At 34.2% G+C, this 20,470-nt stretch overlaps 2 protein-coding genes across 2 annotated transcripts; one reads left to right on the forward strand and one right to left on the reverse strand.

Annotated features, from left to right (window-relative positions):
- Positions 1-1,114: 1,114 nt before the first annotated feature.
- Positions 1,115-11,535, reverse strand: LOC109002375 (disease resistance protein RUN1-like). Its single transcript, XM_018980092.2, has 8 exons — positions 11,023-11,535; positions 9,269-10,445; positions 8,908-9,186; positions 8,408-8,808; positions 4,181-4,708; positions 2,449-3,553; positions 2,088-2,366; positions 1,115-1,987 (listed from the first exon to the last, which is right to left on the reverse strand). Exons 1-8 carry the CDS (start codon positions 11,532-11,534, stop codon positions 1,115-1,117), a joined length of 5,154 nt encoding a protein of 1,717 aa, XP_018835637.2. The 5' UTR covers position 11,535.
- Positions 11,536-19,480: 7,945 nt separating this feature from the next.
- LOC109002367 lies at positions 19,481-20,221 on the forward strand. The gene is made up of 3 exons (XM_018980077.1): positions 19,481-19,633; positions 19,745-20,037; positions 20,140-20,221. Exons 1-3 carry the CDS (start codon positions 19,481-19,483, stop codon positions 20,219-20,221), a joined length of 528 nt encoding a protein of 175 aa, XP_018835622.1.
- Positions 20,222-20,470: the final 249 nt, after the last annotated feature.

Raw genomic sequence — 20,470 nt, forward strand, 5'->3', positions numbered from 1 at the left:
TGCAGAGGAATGACTTGAAAATATTACATGAATTAAATTGTTCGATATCGCCGATTGTTCAAAAAGTTCCAAAGGTTGTGGCTTGGTCGAAGCCAAGAAGGGGGTGCCTAAAGCTTAATGTAGATGGGAGCTCAATTGGGAATCCTGGAGCAGTAGGTGGAGGGGGCTTCATTTGGGACTCTAATGGCAGAGTTTTTGGCTGGATTTGCACATCACTATGGAGTGGGTTCTAACACTATTGCGAAAGGTTGTGCACTTCTTGATGGCTTAAGAATGGCTCAACAAATGGGAATAAACGAACTCATGGTGGAATCAGACTCTTTCGTGGTGGTGGGATGGATCCGAAGTGGAGTGTGTCAGTTTTGGCATATGTGAGATTTTTGGGAAGATATAAACGTCTTGTTTCGTTCCTTGAAGTGCTATATAAATCATATTTATAGAGAAGGAAATATGGTTGCAGATTTCCTTGCCAAGGAGGGTACTAAAAACAATAGTTGGGTGTTCTCTAGATCAGATATTGGAATCGGAAAGTTTAAGTGGTCTTTTGCGCACTGATTGTTGGGAACTTTCTTATTTACGCTTGTAATCATTGGTTAATTTTTGGTTTAAATGGTAGTTCCTCTGCCTTTGTGAGGATATTGCAATAAAATTGTCCTCCCTTTTTCAAAAAAAAAAAAAAAGAAAAAAAGAAAAAAAATCAATTAGTTAAAGGGGCATATTGAAGTTAAATTTAAGCAATGCTCTTCACTATATTGTTGTGGGTCCATCTTTGCATCTTCTTCGTTGTAGATAAAAAGGGTTATAGATTATTTATTTCCAAGAAAATAAAGTATTATTTGTAAGAATGTGATCTTTTTAATGAAAATGCATCGTGGGATTCCAAAGAAAAGTTCAATATTGAGTCAATACCTTCAATGAAGAATTCTAAAATCAAGAAAATGAAAATGAAAATAACTTTGAAGCTACACAAGAAATCTCTCCTACTACTAATTCAAAGTCAACCCGCTTTTACAGAACCAATTTATATGAAATCAATCTAAAACTGCAAATCTCGTATAGAGTCAGCGTTGGGTCGACCATGCTTGTCAAATCTTACCACCTTTGCCATTTCCCTCTACGCGGTCCCAAAAGCCTCTTTCATTTTTCGCTTGCGCACTGACCCAACCGGCGACGCCTCCTCCAACACATAGTCAGATATTAACCCCCCTGCTGAAGTCGACCCAACAACTTGATTGGAATGTCCTTGGGGTGAAGTCCATTCTTGAGTGATTACAACTTGTGTAGTTGAGGGAAGATTTGGCAATGACTGAAGCCTGCTACAATTATACAACCAAAGATATTTAAGCTTTGGAAGTTGAGAAATGCTGTCTGGCAAGCATGTGAAATTGTTTCTGCTCAAATTCAGATCCTCCAAGGAGGATAAGCTACTAAGATTGTCCGGAAGTGCTCCATCCAATAGGTTGCAGTCACTTAGATCCAGAGTTACTAAAGAGGTCAACCCTGAAAAAAAGTTCAGCAATGACCAGGTGGTGGTTAATCCAGAGAGAATGAGAGTTTTAAGAGCAGGTAAACGACAAATGTCACTCGGAAAAACCGAAAGCTTTTTGCACTCTCCAAGATTTATTAATGTCAGGCCGGTTAGATGTTGAATTGATAATGGGAGTTCCTCAATGGCAGTCCCATCCAAATAAAGCTCTGACAAATTCTGCCCAATCTCTGGAAACTTATTGAAACTTGAACAACCCGATAAGATCAAAAGATTCAATGATTCCAAGTTGATCTCACGTGGAAGGCTACGCAGACATTTACAATCTTTGAGATTTAATAGTATAAGATGCTTGAGAGCTCCAATAGATGGGGGAACTTTGTCCAATCTTGGGCAACCTTCAAAAATTAACTTTTGAAGACTTGGGCATCCAGATAAGTCAGGAATCATCATCAAGTTTTCAGAGCCACTAAAGTCCATGACTTTCAACTTTTTTAATTTCTGTGATGCAACAATATAGAAATAGAGAAAATTAAGTCATCAAGAAATTAATCCAAATTACAAAAGAAAAAAACTAATAATCTAGGGAAAAAGATCTCACAAGAAAAGCCATTGGTAATTGCCGAAAGTTGCTGCGATGCATAATGAGCTCAACAAGATTGCTTGGTTGAAAACTCTCCGGTATGGACCCCAAAGAATATTGGTGCCATTCCATCAGTCGTAAGCAATTAGAGAGAGAATTGAGGCCTTGTGGAAGGTTCACATCACATATTTTAATTAATCTAAGATTATCCATTTTTGAAAAGGCTTCAGGATTCAAGTCTTCTTCTTGGTGTGTAGACGAGGTACTTAACATTATGCCTTGGACTCTACTTGTTCCCTGGTAACCAACAATAACAAAATGAACAAATGGAACTATGCAACAAACAGTCACAAGCATTGTGTGGGTGTGTATCACTTACAGAATTTTTCCGTAAAACTTCAAAGATATCATCACGACGCCATAATCTGCTGCGTTTTCCAGGCTTGTCACGATGTTCACAGCGAACAATATACCAACCCATTCTTTGTTGTACACTATGCATCCACAATTTTGTCTCCATAATAGTGATAAAAGATTTGTCTGCAAGAGTCTCTATATCAACGTGTGGGAAGCAATCAGAAGTACCTTCCAATAAATCTACTACTCGATGTTTGTCTTCCCCGTTGAAGAAACAGGCAATATCTAAGAACATTTTTTGCTCTGTCTTTCCCAATTTATCATAAGCTATTTTGAGTTTCTCTTGAGTGCCACCATGAGGAAATTCTTTTAATTTATCCAGCAAACTTTTCCATACCTCTTTTCCTTTTCCCAACAAGGAGGAACCCCAATCATCAAGAGTTGAAGGATGACCATCGGCATAACTCACAAAGTCATTGCATAGAGCCAAAAACTCTTGATCTGGACATTGATCAGGGTAACGAAAGGCTTTTAGACAAAAAAGCTGCAAAGCCTCTTTTTTGTCTAGTCCTTTAATCGGGTATATAATTTGCACTCCATGTCTTGTTAACAAATGTGTATCTTCAGTGGTCACAATGATTCTACTCCCTGCTCCAAACCAATTGGAGTTCCCAATTAATTTTTCTAATTGTTCTCTGTCATCCACGTCATCAAGAACAATAAGAACTTTTGTATAACATAACCTCCTCCTTATCACCTCAATTCCCTTCAGCTCATCCCATTTTTCTTGGTCATCCTTCAAGTTCACATCAGAAAGGAGCCTTTCTTGTAAAGCAACTAGACCATTTTCTTTAGAACGCGAACTAACATCTTTGAGAAAGCTTGCAGCTTGGAATTGACGTTTGAACTTTTTAAATATAACATCAGCAAGAGTTGTCTTGCCCATTCCACTCATCCCGCATATCCCTATAAAGCGAACATCATTTGATGCCAAAGCTAAATGCTTATTCATTTCCTCAAGACGAGAGTCTATCCCAACAAGGTTTAAATCAGGATCATCACGAAAAGGTTCGATCAATTTTCCAGATATCCATTTAACAATGCTTTCGATACACTTCGGCTCATCCCTATAAAACGGATAAAATAAAGCCTATTGACGAGTCAACTCAAAACCAACACAAATTACAAATGAAATTTATAAGAAGACTTTTTTTATTGCCCAAAGCAAACACTTCGAGTATGGTATACTGAGAGTCTGAGATGAGATTGCTTCTTAATTGAATAAAGAGATTTTTCGAAAAAGCAAAAGTGCCATGCCAACCTTTTGCAACAGGGCACATGGTTAATTTGGTATTCTATTATTGATTTAGTATTTGGCATAGTGATAAAAATAATATTTCAAAAATTAAGATGATTTAAAAAAAATTCCATGGAACTTGTGGAATAGGTTTCTTCAAGTATACTTTTTAGGCATTGAAGTTTATCAAAATTAAATGTGATGGAAGAAACGGATGAATTTCTTTGTAGAAAACTGATTGAAAGCTTACAGTATTTAAATACTTCTACTGGACCGATATTATGAATGCATACTACAATTACATCTAATTAGGACAGTTGAGAAGAATATTGAGACAAATTAAGTCCTTAAATCTTGTTATAGTGATACTGTAATAAAAGTGTATTTTACAGCCAAAACGAGAAAAAAAATTGAAAAAGAGAAAAGATTCTCACTAGAGAAAAATCTTGTATCTTACTCGTCGTTCTTCAAATATCTTCCAACGTGAGTGGACACTTCTCTCAAAGCATTTTTCCAAGTTTGCACCTTGTCTTCGTTCACAAGATTTTGCTCGTGTTTAGCAAAGGCATCTCCAAATGTGCCCTCCTGGTGCTGCACATCACTAGGTTCTACATGATAGAAAATGGGCAAAACTTTCATCTCTCTCTCTTTCTTGCATTCAAGAATCTTTACAAGTTCTTCCAAGCACCATGTGGACGATGCATACTCTTTTGAAATAATGATGACCGCCATTGCTGACTTCTCTATTGCATCCAAGAGTTCCTTCTTAATGGGTGTTCCGATCTCCAGTCTTTCATCATCCTTAAAGGTGTAGATAAATTTATTACGCAATGCATTGCATAGATGGCTGGTAAATGTATTACGGGTTTCACCTCTGAAACTGAGGAAAACTTCGTATGTCCTTCGGTGTTCGGAACAAGAGGAATGATCTGATGATGATGGGGTTGTTTGAATATTGCTGGTGAAAGCCATATCGGACACTTGGCTTAGCTAATTAAGCATCTTCGAGTTTAGATTTTCGCTCTTCCCCAAAACTCATGCTAACACTGAAATCTGCTCATCTCCAGCGGTGAACAAACGGAACACAGAAATCTGCTCTACTCTCAACCCAAGCATTCCCACGCGCCTTTTAAGTGTGAAAGTAATTGCACACATATCCAAGTGTATAGTACTGGCCATGATGTTGAGTTAATGATAGGCTTATCATTTTGCTTTATCTTTACAGCTGGATCCATTGACTTTGGGTCAATATTTGGAGAGGCTTCTTCGGCTTCATTCTTGGCTGCATTGATTAGTATATTTCTGCCGAGGAATCTCCCATGCATGGAACATGGATGGATACGGTTCATCTTGATCAAATCGATAACATAGTTTTGGATACGGTTCATCTTGATCAAATCGATAACATAGTTTTAGTCCGCATTTTCATGACATGAATGCTATATATGCCAATTATCAATATTTTAGATATCCTAAATCAATAATATTGGTATGTATTAGTGAATTTATTTTTTTATATAATATTTAAAAATCTCAAGAAACATATATAATTTTCTGTCTCCTATGAAAGTTCTACATGAAGTTCTCTCTCTCAACGTGGCATACATGAAGGGTGGAAGAGCGCAACCTCCAGGAAAGAACTCCCTGGAAAAGTTTGGAATTGTAATAAGGTTTTGATTAGTCATAGTCGTCAAAGTCGTCAAAGTCTTCCAAGTTTTTAATGCAGATCAATGAGGAACATGAGTAGGAAACATCCTCATGACTTAGGCCGTAGCATTATGGAGGGATTCCAATGCTAAGACCATAAGAAGCAAATTATGATTTATTATATTTTATTAAAAAATTTAATAAAATTATAATAATGAGATCAAGTCATTCTTAATCTAAATATAATCTTATGATTCTGACGCATTCTGTACCAAAAGGTCCAAAACTTGCATCAGGTTTTTGTCTCTTGCAGTCAATACGGTGGATGACAACTGGTACAGTTGGTTCCAATTGTATATTATTATCCCATTTTCTATTTGATACAGCTGGTTAGAATTTATCCGGGCACTGATAGGCTTATTAGAGCATTTATTGAATTAATTAAAAGTTCAATAGAATTTAATTATTAAATAATAAAATATATCATATTAAAATAATTATATTCTAAACATTTAAAATATATTTACAATAATTTTTAAATTTAAAAAATACTATTTATTTATTAAATCTATTTTATATTATTTGTTTCTCTCTTTTCAAGTCTCTATCAATATTTTTTTAATTTCTATTTTTAATTTATAATTTAATTAAAATATAATTATTAATTAATATATAATATTATAAATAATAAAATATGATAAAATAAATAATTTTATAATTAAAAAAATAAAATATTTTTAAAATTATTAATTACTCATGAATAAATAGATAATTCAATATAAAGATTTAATGTGAATAACAAAAATCAAATTTATCTTTTATTATTTTATTGGCATACAATGAAAAAATAGTTATTCTAGTATGGAGACTTATGTAAATGAAATAGTTAAAAATTAAATTTATCTTACAACTATTTTTGGCTGTTTGTTTGTTTATGCAGCTATTGCTTGGATGCATGATCAGGCGAATAAGTAACTCCTAGAATTTAATACATATATCAATTTTTGGTTGGTTTCCGTCAGTATCAACGTCTATCAAGGACGATGGAAGAGTGAAACCTCCAGGAAAGAATTCCGTGGAAAAGTTTGGAATTTTAAAAGGTTTTGAATCGTCAAAGTCGTCAAAGTCGTCAAAGTCTTCCTAGTTACTGCAGATCAACGAGGAACATGAGTAGGAAACATCCTCATGACTTGGGAAGTAGCATTATGGAGGGATTCCCGACCATGGGTACCCTTGGCATGCGTTTTTGAGAATACTCACATTATATTTTGAAGGCATGAGAAGCAAATTAAATCTATAAATTAATGTCTCACGGGTTTCACCTCTGAAACTGAGGAAAACTTCATATTTCCATTGGTGTTTGGAACAAGAGGAAGAAGATGAAGGGGTTGTTTGAATATTGCTGGTGAAAGCCATATCGGACACTTGGCTTAGCTAATTAAGCATCTTCGAGTTTAGATTATGAAAGCAAGCCCTCAATTAACTCTTCCCCAGAACTCTGAAATCTGCTCATGTCCAGGTCTGAACAAACGGAACAATAGAAATCTGCTCTACTTTCAACAAAAGTATTCGCACACGCCTTTCAAGAGTGAAAGTAATTGTTTTTTCCACACATTTAGGTGTGAACAGAGGAAAAAATAAAAATCAACTTTTAAGTAGTCACAGGCCTTTTAAAAGTGAAAGTAATTATATAGTTGTGGCCATGATTCCATTAATATATAATTAATCATTTTTAAATTTAATTAATATATAATTTTTAGAATTTTTAGAATTTAATTAATATATATTTTTTTCTTTTAATTAATCATTCAAAATTTTAAATTTATATTAAATTAATCATCATATTCTCTATAATAATAATAAATTATTATTTAAAAATATAAACAAAAATCAAATTTAGCGAATAACATAACGAGAAAGTATATTTCTTTTCCATATTACCGAGGCAATATGAAAATGAAAATGGTACTGTTTTGTCGGGCAAAGTTAATGGGCATGAGATTATGCGAAAGTTGCTTCGCACTTCGCATGATAGGAGTGGATCCCAGACAGCAAAAGAAGCGGTGGGAAGCTATAGTTAGGGACGGCGTACATTGAAAGTTAGACATATCTGATTGAAGATGAATAATTTCTCAAGAAAACATAAAACATGCTTTTTAATCAATTAGTTTAAAAAAAAAAAAAACAGAACATTTCATTAATAAAGAAAGTTTTGAGGTATTTTCAAACCAAATGATTTGAGAATTAAAACATGTAAAACAATCCCACCGGTGCGGCTATTCTGCCGACCGATCTTGATCGATAGATTTTTTTTTTAAATATTTTTTTAACATATTTAAATACATTTAAAAAATAAAAAATATATATTAATATATATTTAAAAAAAAAAAAAGTCAAGTTGTTAAATAGAGTGAGCATAGTAGTGTTTTTCATTGAGATATCCTCAACATTCCAAATAAATTGGACAAATTTGTCAGCAATCCGATTACCTTCGCGACATACATGTTGTACATTGCATTCTGCATTTAATCCTTGTAATTTTTTTTATTTCGTGCACTAATGGATCTAAAAGAGCAACAGTTTCAAGTTCATTATTTTTACAGCCATCAAACAATCTGACTCAATCAAAATTAATCAATTAGTTAAAAGGGCATATTGATGTTAAATTTAAGCAATGCTCTTCACTATATTGTTATGGATCCATCTTTGCGTCTTCTTCATTGTAGATAAAAAGGGTTATAGATTATTTATTTCCAAGAAAATAAAGTGTTATTTGTAAGAATTTTTAATGAAAATGCATCGTGGGATTGCAAAGAAAGTTCAATATTGATTATTGAGTGATTGAGTCAATACCTTCAACGAAGAATTCCAAAATCAAGAAAATGAAAAATGAAAATAACTTTGAAGCTACACAAGAAATGTCTCCTACTTCTAGTTCAAAGTCAACCCGTTTTTACAGAACCAATTTATATCAAATCAAAAACTACAAATCTTGCATAAAGTCGGCGTTGGATCGACCGTGCTTGTCAAATCTTACCACCTTTGCCATTTCCGTCTGCCCAAATGCCTCTTCCATTTTTCGCTTGAGCGCTGACCGAACCCCCGAGAGGATAAAAACATCAGGCAGTTTATCTGTTCAATGGATGATGGGAGTTCCTCAATGGCAGTCCCATCCAAATAAAACTCCAACAAAAGCTTCATATTCTGCCCAATCAATAATTCCAAATTGATCTCATGTGGAAGGCTACGCAGACATTTACAATCTTTGAGATTTAATAGTATAAGATGCTTGAGAGCTCCAATAGATGGGTGAACTTCGTACAATCTTGTGCAACCTTCAAAAATTAACTTTTGAAGCCTTGGGCATCCAGATAAGTCAGGAGTCATCATCAAGTATTCAGAGCCACTAAAATCCATGACTTTCAAGTTTTTTAATTTCTGGGATGCAACAATATAGAAACAGAGAAAATTAAGTCATCAAGAAATTAATCCAAATTAAAAAAGAAAAAAACTATTAATCTAGGGAAAAGATCTCACAAGAAAAGCCATTGGTAATTGCCGAAAGTTGCTGCGATGCATAATGAGCTCAACAAGATTGCTTGGTTGAAAGCTCTTCGGCATGGACCCTAACGGATATTCATGCCATTCCATCAGTCGTAACCAATTAGAGAGAAAATTGAGGCCTCGTGGAAGATTCACATCACATATTTTAATTAATTTAAGTTTATCCATTTTTGAAAAGGCTTCAGGATTCAAGTCTTCTTCTTGGTGTGTAGACGAGGTACTTAACATTATGCCTTGGACTTTATATGTTCCCTGGTAACCAACAAAAACAAAATAAACGAATGGCACTATGCAACAAATAGTCACAAGCATTGTGTGGGTGTGTATCACTTACAGAATTTTCCCGTAGAACTTCAAAGATATCATCACGACGCCATAACCTGCTGCGTTTTCCAGGCTTGTCACGATGTTCACAGCAAACAATATACCAACCCATTCTTTGTAGTAAACTATGCATCCACAATTTTCTCCCCAAAATAGTGACAAGAGATTTGTCCACAAGAGTTTCTATATCAATCTTAGGGAAGCAATCAGAAGTACCTTCCAGTAAATCTACCACTCGATCTTTATCTTCCCCATTGAAGAAACATGCAATATCTAAGAACATTTTTTTCTCTGTCTCCCCCAATGCATCAAAACCAATTTTCAGTTTCTCTTGAATATGTTTCTCTGTCTCCCCCAATGCATCAAAACCTATTTGGAGTTGCTGTTGAATATCTCTATTAGGAACTTGTATTTTTTTCAAAGAACGTTTCCATACCTCTCTTCCTTTTCCCAATAGGGAGGAACCCAAAACTTTAAGAACTAAAGGATGACCGCCGGCGCAACTCACATAGTCATTGCATAGATCCAAAAAGTCTTGATCTTCACATTGATTAGGGTTACGAAAGGCTTCTTGAATAAAAAGCTGTAAAGCCTCATTTTCGTGTAGTCCTTTAATAGGGTATATAATTTGAACTCCATGTGCTGTTAACAAACATTCATATCTTGTGGTCACAATGATTCTACTCCCTGGTCCAAACCAATTGCAATTCCCAGCTAATGTTTCTAATTGTTCTTTTTCATCCACATCATCAAGAACAATAAGAACCTTTGTGTCAAGTATTCTATTCCTTATCACGTCAATTCCCTTAAGCACATCCCATTTTTCTTGGTCAAAATTCAACTTCATATCAGAAAGGATCTTTTCTTGTAAAGCAACTAGACCATTTCTTTTAGAAACCAAACTAACATTTTCAAGAAAGCTTTTAGCTTGGAATAGATGATTGAACTTTTGAAATATACCTCGTGCAAGAGTTGTCTTGCCCATTCCACTCATACCGCATATCCCTATGATGCGAACATCATTAAATCCAATACCTAATTGCAAATGCATTTCATTCACACGAGAGTCTATCCCGACAAGGTTGTCCTCATGATCATCAATAAGGTTGATCAATTCTCTAGATATCATTTTAACAATTTCTTTGATAAACGTCGGCTCATCCCTGTAAAACAAGATAAAATAAAGCCTACAGAAAAGTCAACTCAAAGCCAACACTAACCACAGAAAGATATATATATGGGTTGAATCTTTGCGTGTTCGCCTTAAACTAGTGAAATTTATAGTAGCATAGTTGAGCATGATTTGGTTGAAAATTTGGCATTTCTAATTGAAAATGAATCATTTCTCAAGAAAGGTAAAATATGGTTTTTAATCAATTAGCTGAAAGGGGCATATTGATGTTAAATTTAAGCAGTGTTGTTCACTATAATGTTATGGGTCCATCTTTTGGTTCAGATGTGGTGTAAACTCCGGTTTTACACTACATGTTTGCATCTTCTTGGTTGTAGATAAAAAGGGTTATAGATTATTTATTTCAAAGAAAATAAAGTGATTATTTGTCAGAATGCGATCTTTTAAATGAATATGCCTAGTGGGATTGCAAAGAAAGTTTAATATTGAAGAATTCTAAAATCAGGAAAATGAAAATGACACTGAGGCTACACAAGAAATGTCTCCTACTACTAGTTCATAGTCAGCTCCAAAACTAGAAAAAAATGAAAAAAGAAAGAAGATTCTTTCTAGAAAAAATCTGTGTATCTTACCCGCTCTCTAAATGGCATCCAGAGAGATTGGCCACTTTTTTCAAAGCATTTCTCCAAGTTTGCACCTTATCTTTGTTCTCAATATTTTTCTCGTGTTCAGCAAAGGCATCTCTAAAGGTGTCATCAGGTTTCCCCACATCACTAGGATCTACATGATAGAAAATGGGCAAAACTTTCAACTCTCTATCTTTCATGCATTCAACAATCTTTGCAAGTTCTTCCAAGCACCACGTGGACGATGCATACTCTTTTGAAATAATGATGACCGCCATTCTTGACTTCTCTATTGCTTCCAAGAGTTCCTTCTTAATGGGTGTTCCGATCTCCAGTTTTTTATCATCCTTAAAGGTGATGATAAATTTCTTAGACAATGAATTGTATAGATGGCTGGTAAATGTATAACAGGTTTCACATCTGAAACTGAGGAAAACTTGGTATTTCCATCGGTGTTCGGAACAAGAGGAAGGATCTGATGATGATGGGGTTGTTTGAATATTGCTGGTGGAAGCCATATCGGACACTTTGCTCAGCTAATTAAGCATCTTCGAGTTTAGATTATAAAGGATATACAATTATTTTTTTTTAATTATTTTTTTCTCAACCTATTATTTCTTATCTAAAAAAATATAAATGTTGCAAATTATAATAATTTATTTGTTTGGTCTATGTACAGTAACTCTAATAAGAATGACCAGCAGGTACACTGTAGTTCAAAGCCAAAACTTATTGCACACATATTCAAGTGTACAGTACTGACATGATTGGTCTGGAGCACGATGTTGAGGTATGATATCAGGCTTATCATTATGCTTTATCTTTACAGCTGAATCCATTGACTTTGGGTCAATATTTGTAAGAAAGTTCGGCAAGTTCTGTCTCTCCACGTGGGATACATGATCAGGCGAATAAGTACCTCCTTGAATTTAATACAGATATCAATTTTTAATTGGTTGGTTTCCGTCAGTATAAACGTCTATCAAGGCCGGTGGAAGAGCGAAACCTCCAAGAAAGTTAATATTTAAATTATTATTTTTTAATTATTTTCTTTTAACCTATTATTTTTTATAAAAAAATATAAAAATTGAAAGTATAATAATTTATTCATTTGGTCTATATATAAAAATTTTAAGAGTATTTGTATTAGTTTATATATATATATATATATATATATGTGCAAAATTACCTCTTTTACATAGCTACTTTACCATTCAAGTAAAATTCCTACATTAGCTTATACATATTTGAGACAAAATAATATTATTTTATTATTATTACTTTTTTACTAAAATCAATTTTTTTTTTATATATTTTACAATTAACATCTATTACATACATTTGACATTAATAATACAAATATAATAATAAAAAATATAATTTTTTAATAATAATATATTAAAAATATAATAAAATAAAAAATATATATAATATATTATAATAATAAAATGAATGTGTAAATGAAGATTTATTGTGTTGTTAAAAGAGAGAGAAAATGAAAGGATTGTGAGAGAAAGAGTGGAAGAGAAGAGAAATAATGATTAAAATATAATTTGTAGGGTGAACAGTGATTATCTAAATTTAAATAAATACTGTTTATAAGTAATTAAATATTTGGATATGTATACCTTAATGTGAAAGATTTTAAGACTATATTATACAAATATAACTTGACATGTGTATATACATAGATCAATATTAATGCTCTAAGTATGAGCAGCGGGTCCTTGTTACTGTAGTTCAAAGCCAAAACTTATTGCACACATATTCAAATGTACAGTACTGACATGATTGGTCTGGAGCATGATGTTGAGGTATGATATCAGGCTTATCATTATGCTTTATCTTTACAGCTGGATCCATTGACTTTGGGTCAATATTTGTAAGAAAGTCCGGCAAGTTTTGTCTCTCAACGTGGGATACATGATCAGGCGAATAAGTACCTCCTTGAATTTAATACAGATATCAATTTTTAATTGGTTGGTTTCCGTCAGCATCAACGTCAATCAAGAGTGGAAGAGCGAAACCTCCCAGGAAAGAACTCTTTGGAAAAGTTTGGAATTTTAAGGATTCGTATGTTTTGAAAAAATATTTTATTTTATTTTATTTTATTTTTAATATAAAATAAAATAAATAATTTAATTTTTTTAAATTTTAAAATAAAAATAATATTAAAAAATATATTCTAATAATATTTTATTTAATTTTTTAATTTTAAATTTATTTCATTTCATGATTCATCTCTTTTAAAAAATAAACGAGGCCTAAAAGGTTTTGCAGAGTCGTCAAAAGTATTCCTAATTCCTAGTGCAGTAGAAACATCCTTACTTGGGCCGTAGCATTATTATGAAGGGATTCCCCAATGCTAAACCATGGGTACCCTTGGCAAGCTTTTTTAGACTGCGGTTGTTTAGTTGTAAAATTGAATTGAAATGTATTTTTTAATATCATTGTTATTTTAAAATTTAAAAAGATTAAAATTTTTCTTTTATCTTAAAATTTAAAAAAATTATAATAATAAATTAAAATGAGTAGAGATAAATTTAGGATTCAAACAAGTCGATGTCTCTCACATTTGTATTTTTAAGGCATGATAAGCGAAGTATCCGAATTTTGTTTTTTAATTTAAGAGTAAAGCATCTTCGAGTTTAGATTATAAAAAATATAAAGGATATACAATGCTAAAGGAAGCGGTTAACTCTCCGGCAGAGAATTCATGTTAAGAGTATTGGTATTGGATTAGTCAAATACCTTTTTATCTTTAAATTTAGCAAACATCATCCATATTTGCTCCACATTAAATTAGCTAAATTGTTTTCATCCAAACTATAAGTTATAGTAAATCCATTCTTCTTTTTAAATATGAAAAGAACTATAGCAAGTCTAAAAGTATTTTTTAAGATTATTATATTATAGATATGAGATTTTTATTCATATGAAATTTTACTATCTATATACATATGAGATTATTATATTATAGATTGTTAGATTGTGAAAATAAAAATGAATATGATTTGTTGGAAGTTATTAAAGATTATGAAAATAAAATAAAAATTAATAAAAAAATATAAATAATAAAAAATAATAAAATTTTATTATTATAGAGAGTGTAATGACTAATCCAATGTAGACTTCAAGTTTTAAATGATTAGCTAAAGGTAAAAAAGTTACTTATTAGTCAAAATTTGAAGAATAAGATAACCAATCCAATGTTAATGCTCTTAGCATCTATATTGACTTCTTTAAATAATATTTTATCTTTAAATTTAAATAACTTTATCAATATTTGGCTCATATTGAATTAGCCAAACACTTTTTATCCTAAATATCAGTTACAGTAAATTCATCTTTTTCTTCAAATATAAAAAGTACTATTTCACCTCCAAATATATTGTTTATTAATATTGCCTCTCTCTCTCTCCCGTCTCCTTTCTCTTTCTTCTTTCCTTTTCCTCTCCCGAGTATTGAAGATCGATAGAATTGTTTTGATAATATTGATATCGATTTTGTTTATTGGATTGTGAAAATGAAAATGAATATGATTATTAGAAATTATAGGTGATTATAGGAGGTTATGAAAATATAATTAATTATAAAATAAAAATTAATTATAAAATATAAAAATAAAAAATAATAATATTTTATTATTATATAGAGTGTAATGACTAATCTAATGTAGACTTTATGTTTTGAATGATTAGTTAAAAGTAAAAAAGTTATATATTAATCAAAATTTAAAGAGTTAAATAGTCAATCCAATATCAATGCTCTAACATTGGTCGCATATACATTATACACATATACCAGGAACTAGGAAGGAAAATAGATAAAAATAAAAGCATTGGATAGGAGACGACCCTGCAGTTTGAAATTTTTTGAATAAACGATTCTTACCTAATCTTTTGATCACTTTCAGACATTTTTTCTCTTTAATCAATGGATTAGTTTTTGAGAACCAAAGAACTTCATTCATTATGAAGAAAATGTAAGTGCAATACAAAGCACAAAACTAACAACCAGACTTAACAAATAAATACATCAATCCCGTAGGATAAGTTCAACATCAACATCCAAACTGCCTTTAATAAAATCTGGAGGGCAGTGCCACCATTGAAGAGTGCTCTCCACCACCCGTGCATGCCTAGCCAATTTGTGTGCTATCTCATTTCCCTGCCGTCCAACATGTAAAACATCATAAGATTGGAATTGAGATAACAGCAATTTTATCTCCCTAATAATAGGATTGTAGCTAAACTCTTCAATAGAGTTTGACTGAATGGCCTCAACTACAACAAGTGAATCTCCCTCCAAGATCAAGTGAGATATACCCAAGTGAGAAACAAATTGAAGGGCCCGTAAATCTGCCATAGCTTCAACATCCTTTACCAAAAGGATACCTTCTTCCATTCTAGACATAGCCATAATTAGCCCTCCCTTATCATCCCTTAATACAGCACCCATGCCAGATCTGACTTCCTGGTAGAAGATTGCTCCGTCAAAGTTTAACTTCAGTTGCCCAAAAGGAGGAGGTTGCCAACACAACCGAGTTTCAGGCTGTACCACTAGCATGCATTGCCGAACCAATAGAAAATAATCAATAAAGGAAAAGCACCCCTGCACAACATCAGTGACTGTTTCTAAAGAATTCTGGAAAATCTTCAGATTCCTAAACTTCCAAACACCCCAAGAAACAATAGCAAAGCAAGAAATAGCATCGGGATCATGTAAGTCCAGAATAGCCTCAACCAAGTTGTCAATCCGAAAAAAGGAATTCAACATATGAAGATATTTAACAAAATATTTCCCCCACACACTTGCACTGTTGGGACATTTACAAAGAGAGTGATACACATCCTCATGAGCAACATGGCATAACTCACATATCAGAATCAACTATTCTACGATAGTGCAACTGATTTTTTGTGGGTAAGCTATTAGTACATGCTTTTCACAAAAAATGTTTGACTTTATTTGGGAGATTTAAATGCCAAATGTTTTTCCAAAACCCTTTATGCAGGCCTACAAGGGAGCTACTTACAGCAGCAGCATTACTTCTCATCTGAAGCACTAAATGGTAGCAAACTTCACACTAAATTACCTGTTACGCGTGCAACCCCACACCATTACTTCAAATTTGATGTATATTATATTGTTGCACCACCAAATGATATCTTAATTTGCCGTATGCATGCTTTGATTCCTTTTTGCTTTTGTATTTATTTTATTTTATTAACTAAAAGTGAGATTTGACTTTATCTAAATCGTGACTTGTGTGCTCTTGGCTAGCCAGCTAGCTACAGGGACTCGTGATTCTGACGCATTCTGTACCTAAACTTGCACGAGGCTTTTGTCTATTGCAACCAATATGTAACACTCAGGACTCAAAATTGGTATAATTAGATTATGAATTTTATTTATTTATTTATTTGAGCTTGATATTTTAGATTTTTAATATTACGAATTTGAGTAGTGATTTTTTTTTTTATTAAGAGATTTTGGCCCTTTTTTTAATTTTTTTTCCCTGCATGTTTTATTTTGTTTTCTCCTCTTTCTGTCTATATATATTTTTTTTACACCTAAGTTTTTCCATCGCCCACGGCATGCATGCACACACACGTCTATTTTTTTCAGCAGTCTCCACACGCACGTCTCCCTCATCCCTCTAGGGTTTTCTCATCACATATATATATACACACAGATACACTTATCCCTCGTGCATGTTGAAGCCAAGCCGCCGCTACCCTCCCACGCGAAGCTGTAGCCCAACAATTCATCCTCTTTGCAAACAGCGCACCCCTTTCTCTCTTGTCTCTCCTTTGCATTTCCTCTTGTTTTTCAATCACGCATACACGCATACATTTATACCTCCTGCTTGTAGAAACTCTCATAATAGGACTGCCGCTGAAACTGTAAGTCAAGTCACTGTGTGATAGCCCCACCGCCCAGCCCGTGGGCAAACTGTGAACCCCACGTAGCCACGCCGCTGCCTCTGCGTTAGGACCCCCTTAGTGCCGTCCCTGCACCTCACCATCGTGCCCAGCCACACGGAGTTGTAGCCCAACGCCCATAGCCGCTACTGCAAGCTTCGGTTTCCTCTGTTTTTGTATCCAAAAATAGAGCAACGTTCAGCCACTATAAACCACTACAATTCCCTCCACCGAGAACCCCACCACGTTGTGTCCCCACCTCACGAAAACCACCACGGTTAGCTCTATCGCGACCCACCCCTGTCACGGGAACCCAACTGTTTATTCCCTTGTTTTTAGCCTCCCGAAACAGAGGTCCACCCACTGGACCACTGCACTGCACCGCACCGCTCCAGCCACTCTAAGCCGTTGCCACCCGCGCGGATAAAGGCGCTGAACACCCTCAGGCCACCCCAGCCGTAGCACCCCTCACGGTGAGTACCTCCCTCGGTTACTCTCTCCGTTCACTCCGCCCTCTCTCGCTCACCTCTCCTCTCTTTGTCTCGTGCCTAGCGCTGCTCGACGGAAGCTCCGCCGCGCTCCTGCTCTTCTGCCGCGCCACCGCAGTCCCTCCAGCCAACCCCGTCGAGCCCTCACCCTCGACGCGTGCCTCGGTTTCCCTTGGGTAACTTCCTACCGCCGCATGTGTTAATACCGTGTGTTTTGTTTGTTTGGTTTCTGCTTATAAGTTATATGTACGTACTTTATATATAGATTATATATATGAAAAGTTTTAACCTAGGTTGGGTACTTACTAGTTTTGACCTAATATATATATATATATATATATATATATATATATATATATATGGAAGGTAGGTTTAACCTAATATTTTTGGGTGAAAAGTTTTATTTTTGGGATTTATGTTTGAATGAGTTTTGCTTTAAGTTTCAATAAATATTATATTTATATTTTAATAATATTTTTAATTAAAGGAAGTAAACCTTTTTTTTTTTAAAGAGGGGAGTTTTTCATGACTTATTTTTCTGAAAATTTTTGTAACCAATGTATTCTTTTTATTTATAAAATGTTGCTGGTATTTTAAATATTTTGAATATTAATTTTTATTGAGTTTTATATTTATTTTAATACTTGGTTGATTAAATTCTTATTCGGTACGAATTCGTTTAAGTGGATATTGATGGTTTTTGGAAAATGAGGGTATTTTGAGAATTATGAGAATTTTAGGTTTTGAGGAATTAAATAGGTTATTTTAGAAGTTTAGGATTAAATATTGAAATAAGTGGTTGATTGGAAATTTACGAGAATTATGTGATTATTTTATAGGTGACAATTAATTATTGTTCGACATTTTTTGAGGAATTCCGAAAAGCTAAGAAGTTCAGGTAAGCGGAGTTCCTATGCTAGGTTTTATACAAGTTAATAAGACTGATGTTGACTTTATGAAAACTTGCATATTTTGTTATGTAATGGAAACTTGGAAAAAACAAAGATCAACTTCGGTCGCTTATCTGCATTATTCATCAAATCTGTGTGAAAAAATGAAAAATATGTTCTGACATACATTGTGTAGACATGAGCTAAATTCTATCATGTGGTTTCTAAAATCTGAAAAATGGGAGCGATATTGAGAATATGAAAATTTGTGCTTTTATTTATAAAGATGTTCTGGCTTTTGTTTTCAGTGTGTGTAAACTGTCTGATTCTGTTTTGGTACTCTGTATTATTTTGATATAACATCTGAAAATCTTTGGCATGGTGTATTGGTATTGGTATTTGTATATGACTTCATCTCTGCTTTGCTCTACTCTGTTATGCTCTGCTCTGTTTGGGTTGGTACCAACTTCTCTGTCTCTGAGTGCACCCACTTTGAAAATAAAGTGATTTGATTGTGGTCTTTCCTGTGTGCACACTCGGGGTTCCGAGAAGAATAAGGGAAAGATTTCACCTCTGTCTCTGCTCGGTTTGGCCACCGGGGTTAGCACAACCCTACTACGGGGGTGAAACATGGTCTCTGCTCTGTGAGATGCTCTGTTTTGATGTGATGATGATGCTCAGGTTATGTTATGCAAAAATACTCTGGGTTTTATTTGTCTTAAAACCATCGCTCTGTTACTTTTGAATACATGTTTTGTTATGCATGACAACTCTGTAAAATATTTTGTTCTGCATACTATACTTTGTAAATGCTCTTGTTTGCACGCTAGCATATGCCATCTGCTTACTGAGTTGTTGATAACTCACCCCTTATCTCCACAATATTTTTCAGATATGTTGGATACTTCAGCGAAGGTTCAAGAATAGGAAGCATGGGTAAGACTTTGTGAACATAATCTATTAAATACAGAGAGGGTACTTATTATTGGAGAATTTCATTGAATAGTTTCGTTTTGCTCTATTGACTTAGTACTTTGGGAAGTTGACTTTTATGTTGAGATTTCGTCGTAATCTTAATTTTTTTTTTTATTTTGGAGTAGATGGTTTAAAGCAAATGAAGGCTATGAGTAAATGAGGAATTGGAGTTTATATTTGTACAATGAGATATGAAACCTGCCTTAGTTGGTTTCGGAGGGCTTCAAATGCCTCTCAAGCTGGTGTCATATTGGGTGTATTACCTATAGTTATTTCGTGGAGGCTTTGGACTAGGAGATGTAAGGCCCGTATGGAAGGGAAGATGGAATCTGGTCAAGTTGTGTGGCAATCTATCAAACAGTGGGTGGGCGTTTTCTGTCAAGGGTTTTCAAAGCCTAAGAAATTTACTCAAACTGACTTTTACATTCTTAATTGTTTCAATATACAGAAAGTTCCAATCAAGCAACAACAGATTAATTACATAGCATGGTCTAAGCCGGCTCAAGGCCGTGTGAAGCTAAACACGGATGGTAGTAGTCTAGGGAATCCAGGTGAGTCAGGGGCAGGAGGTGTGATTCGGGATATGCATGGGAGGTTGCTGTTAGCATTTGCTAAGAATCTCGGGTATGGTAATAGTACTTATACGGAGTTAAGAGCGCTTTTGGAAGGTGTCAAACATTGTAAGAACATGAATTTCAGTGCAGTTGATATAGAAATGGATTCTAAAGTGATTCTGGCATGGTTAGATAAGAACAGATGCGGTAGCTGGTATTTGGAGGATTTTTGAGAGGAATTGCAACTTCAGCTCATTACTATGGATGTACGGTTTATGCACATTCATAGGAAACCGTACATCCATAGGGAAGGAAATGCTGTTGCGGATTGGTTAGCTAGAAGGGGAGCAAGTGATGGTGATGTGGAATGACAGAGTATGGGAGAGGTTTCTCCTTTGTTAAGGGGTTTGATTAGAGTTGATAAATGGGGTCTCCCTTCAATCAGGCGGAAGAACTAGTTGAGTTAAACTGTGCGTGTTGCCGGTTGCTGCTGGTTTTCGTTCGTGTAGATTTATGTTTCGTGGAGGAGGCGTTCGGGTTTCTGTCTTGTTTTGTATTTATAGGCAGTTTTTTTTGAGTAGCAGGTTTTTGGTTAGGTTAGGATGGGTCTGCTGTTTTAG

This window comes from Juglans regia, chromosome 15, assembly GCF_001411555.2.
Source record: "Juglans regia cultivar Chandler chromosome 15, Walnut 2.0, whole genome shotgun sequence".
Classification (NCBI taxonomy): Eukaryota; Viridiplantae; Streptophyta; class Magnoliopsida; order Fagales; family Juglandaceae; genus Juglans; species Juglans regia.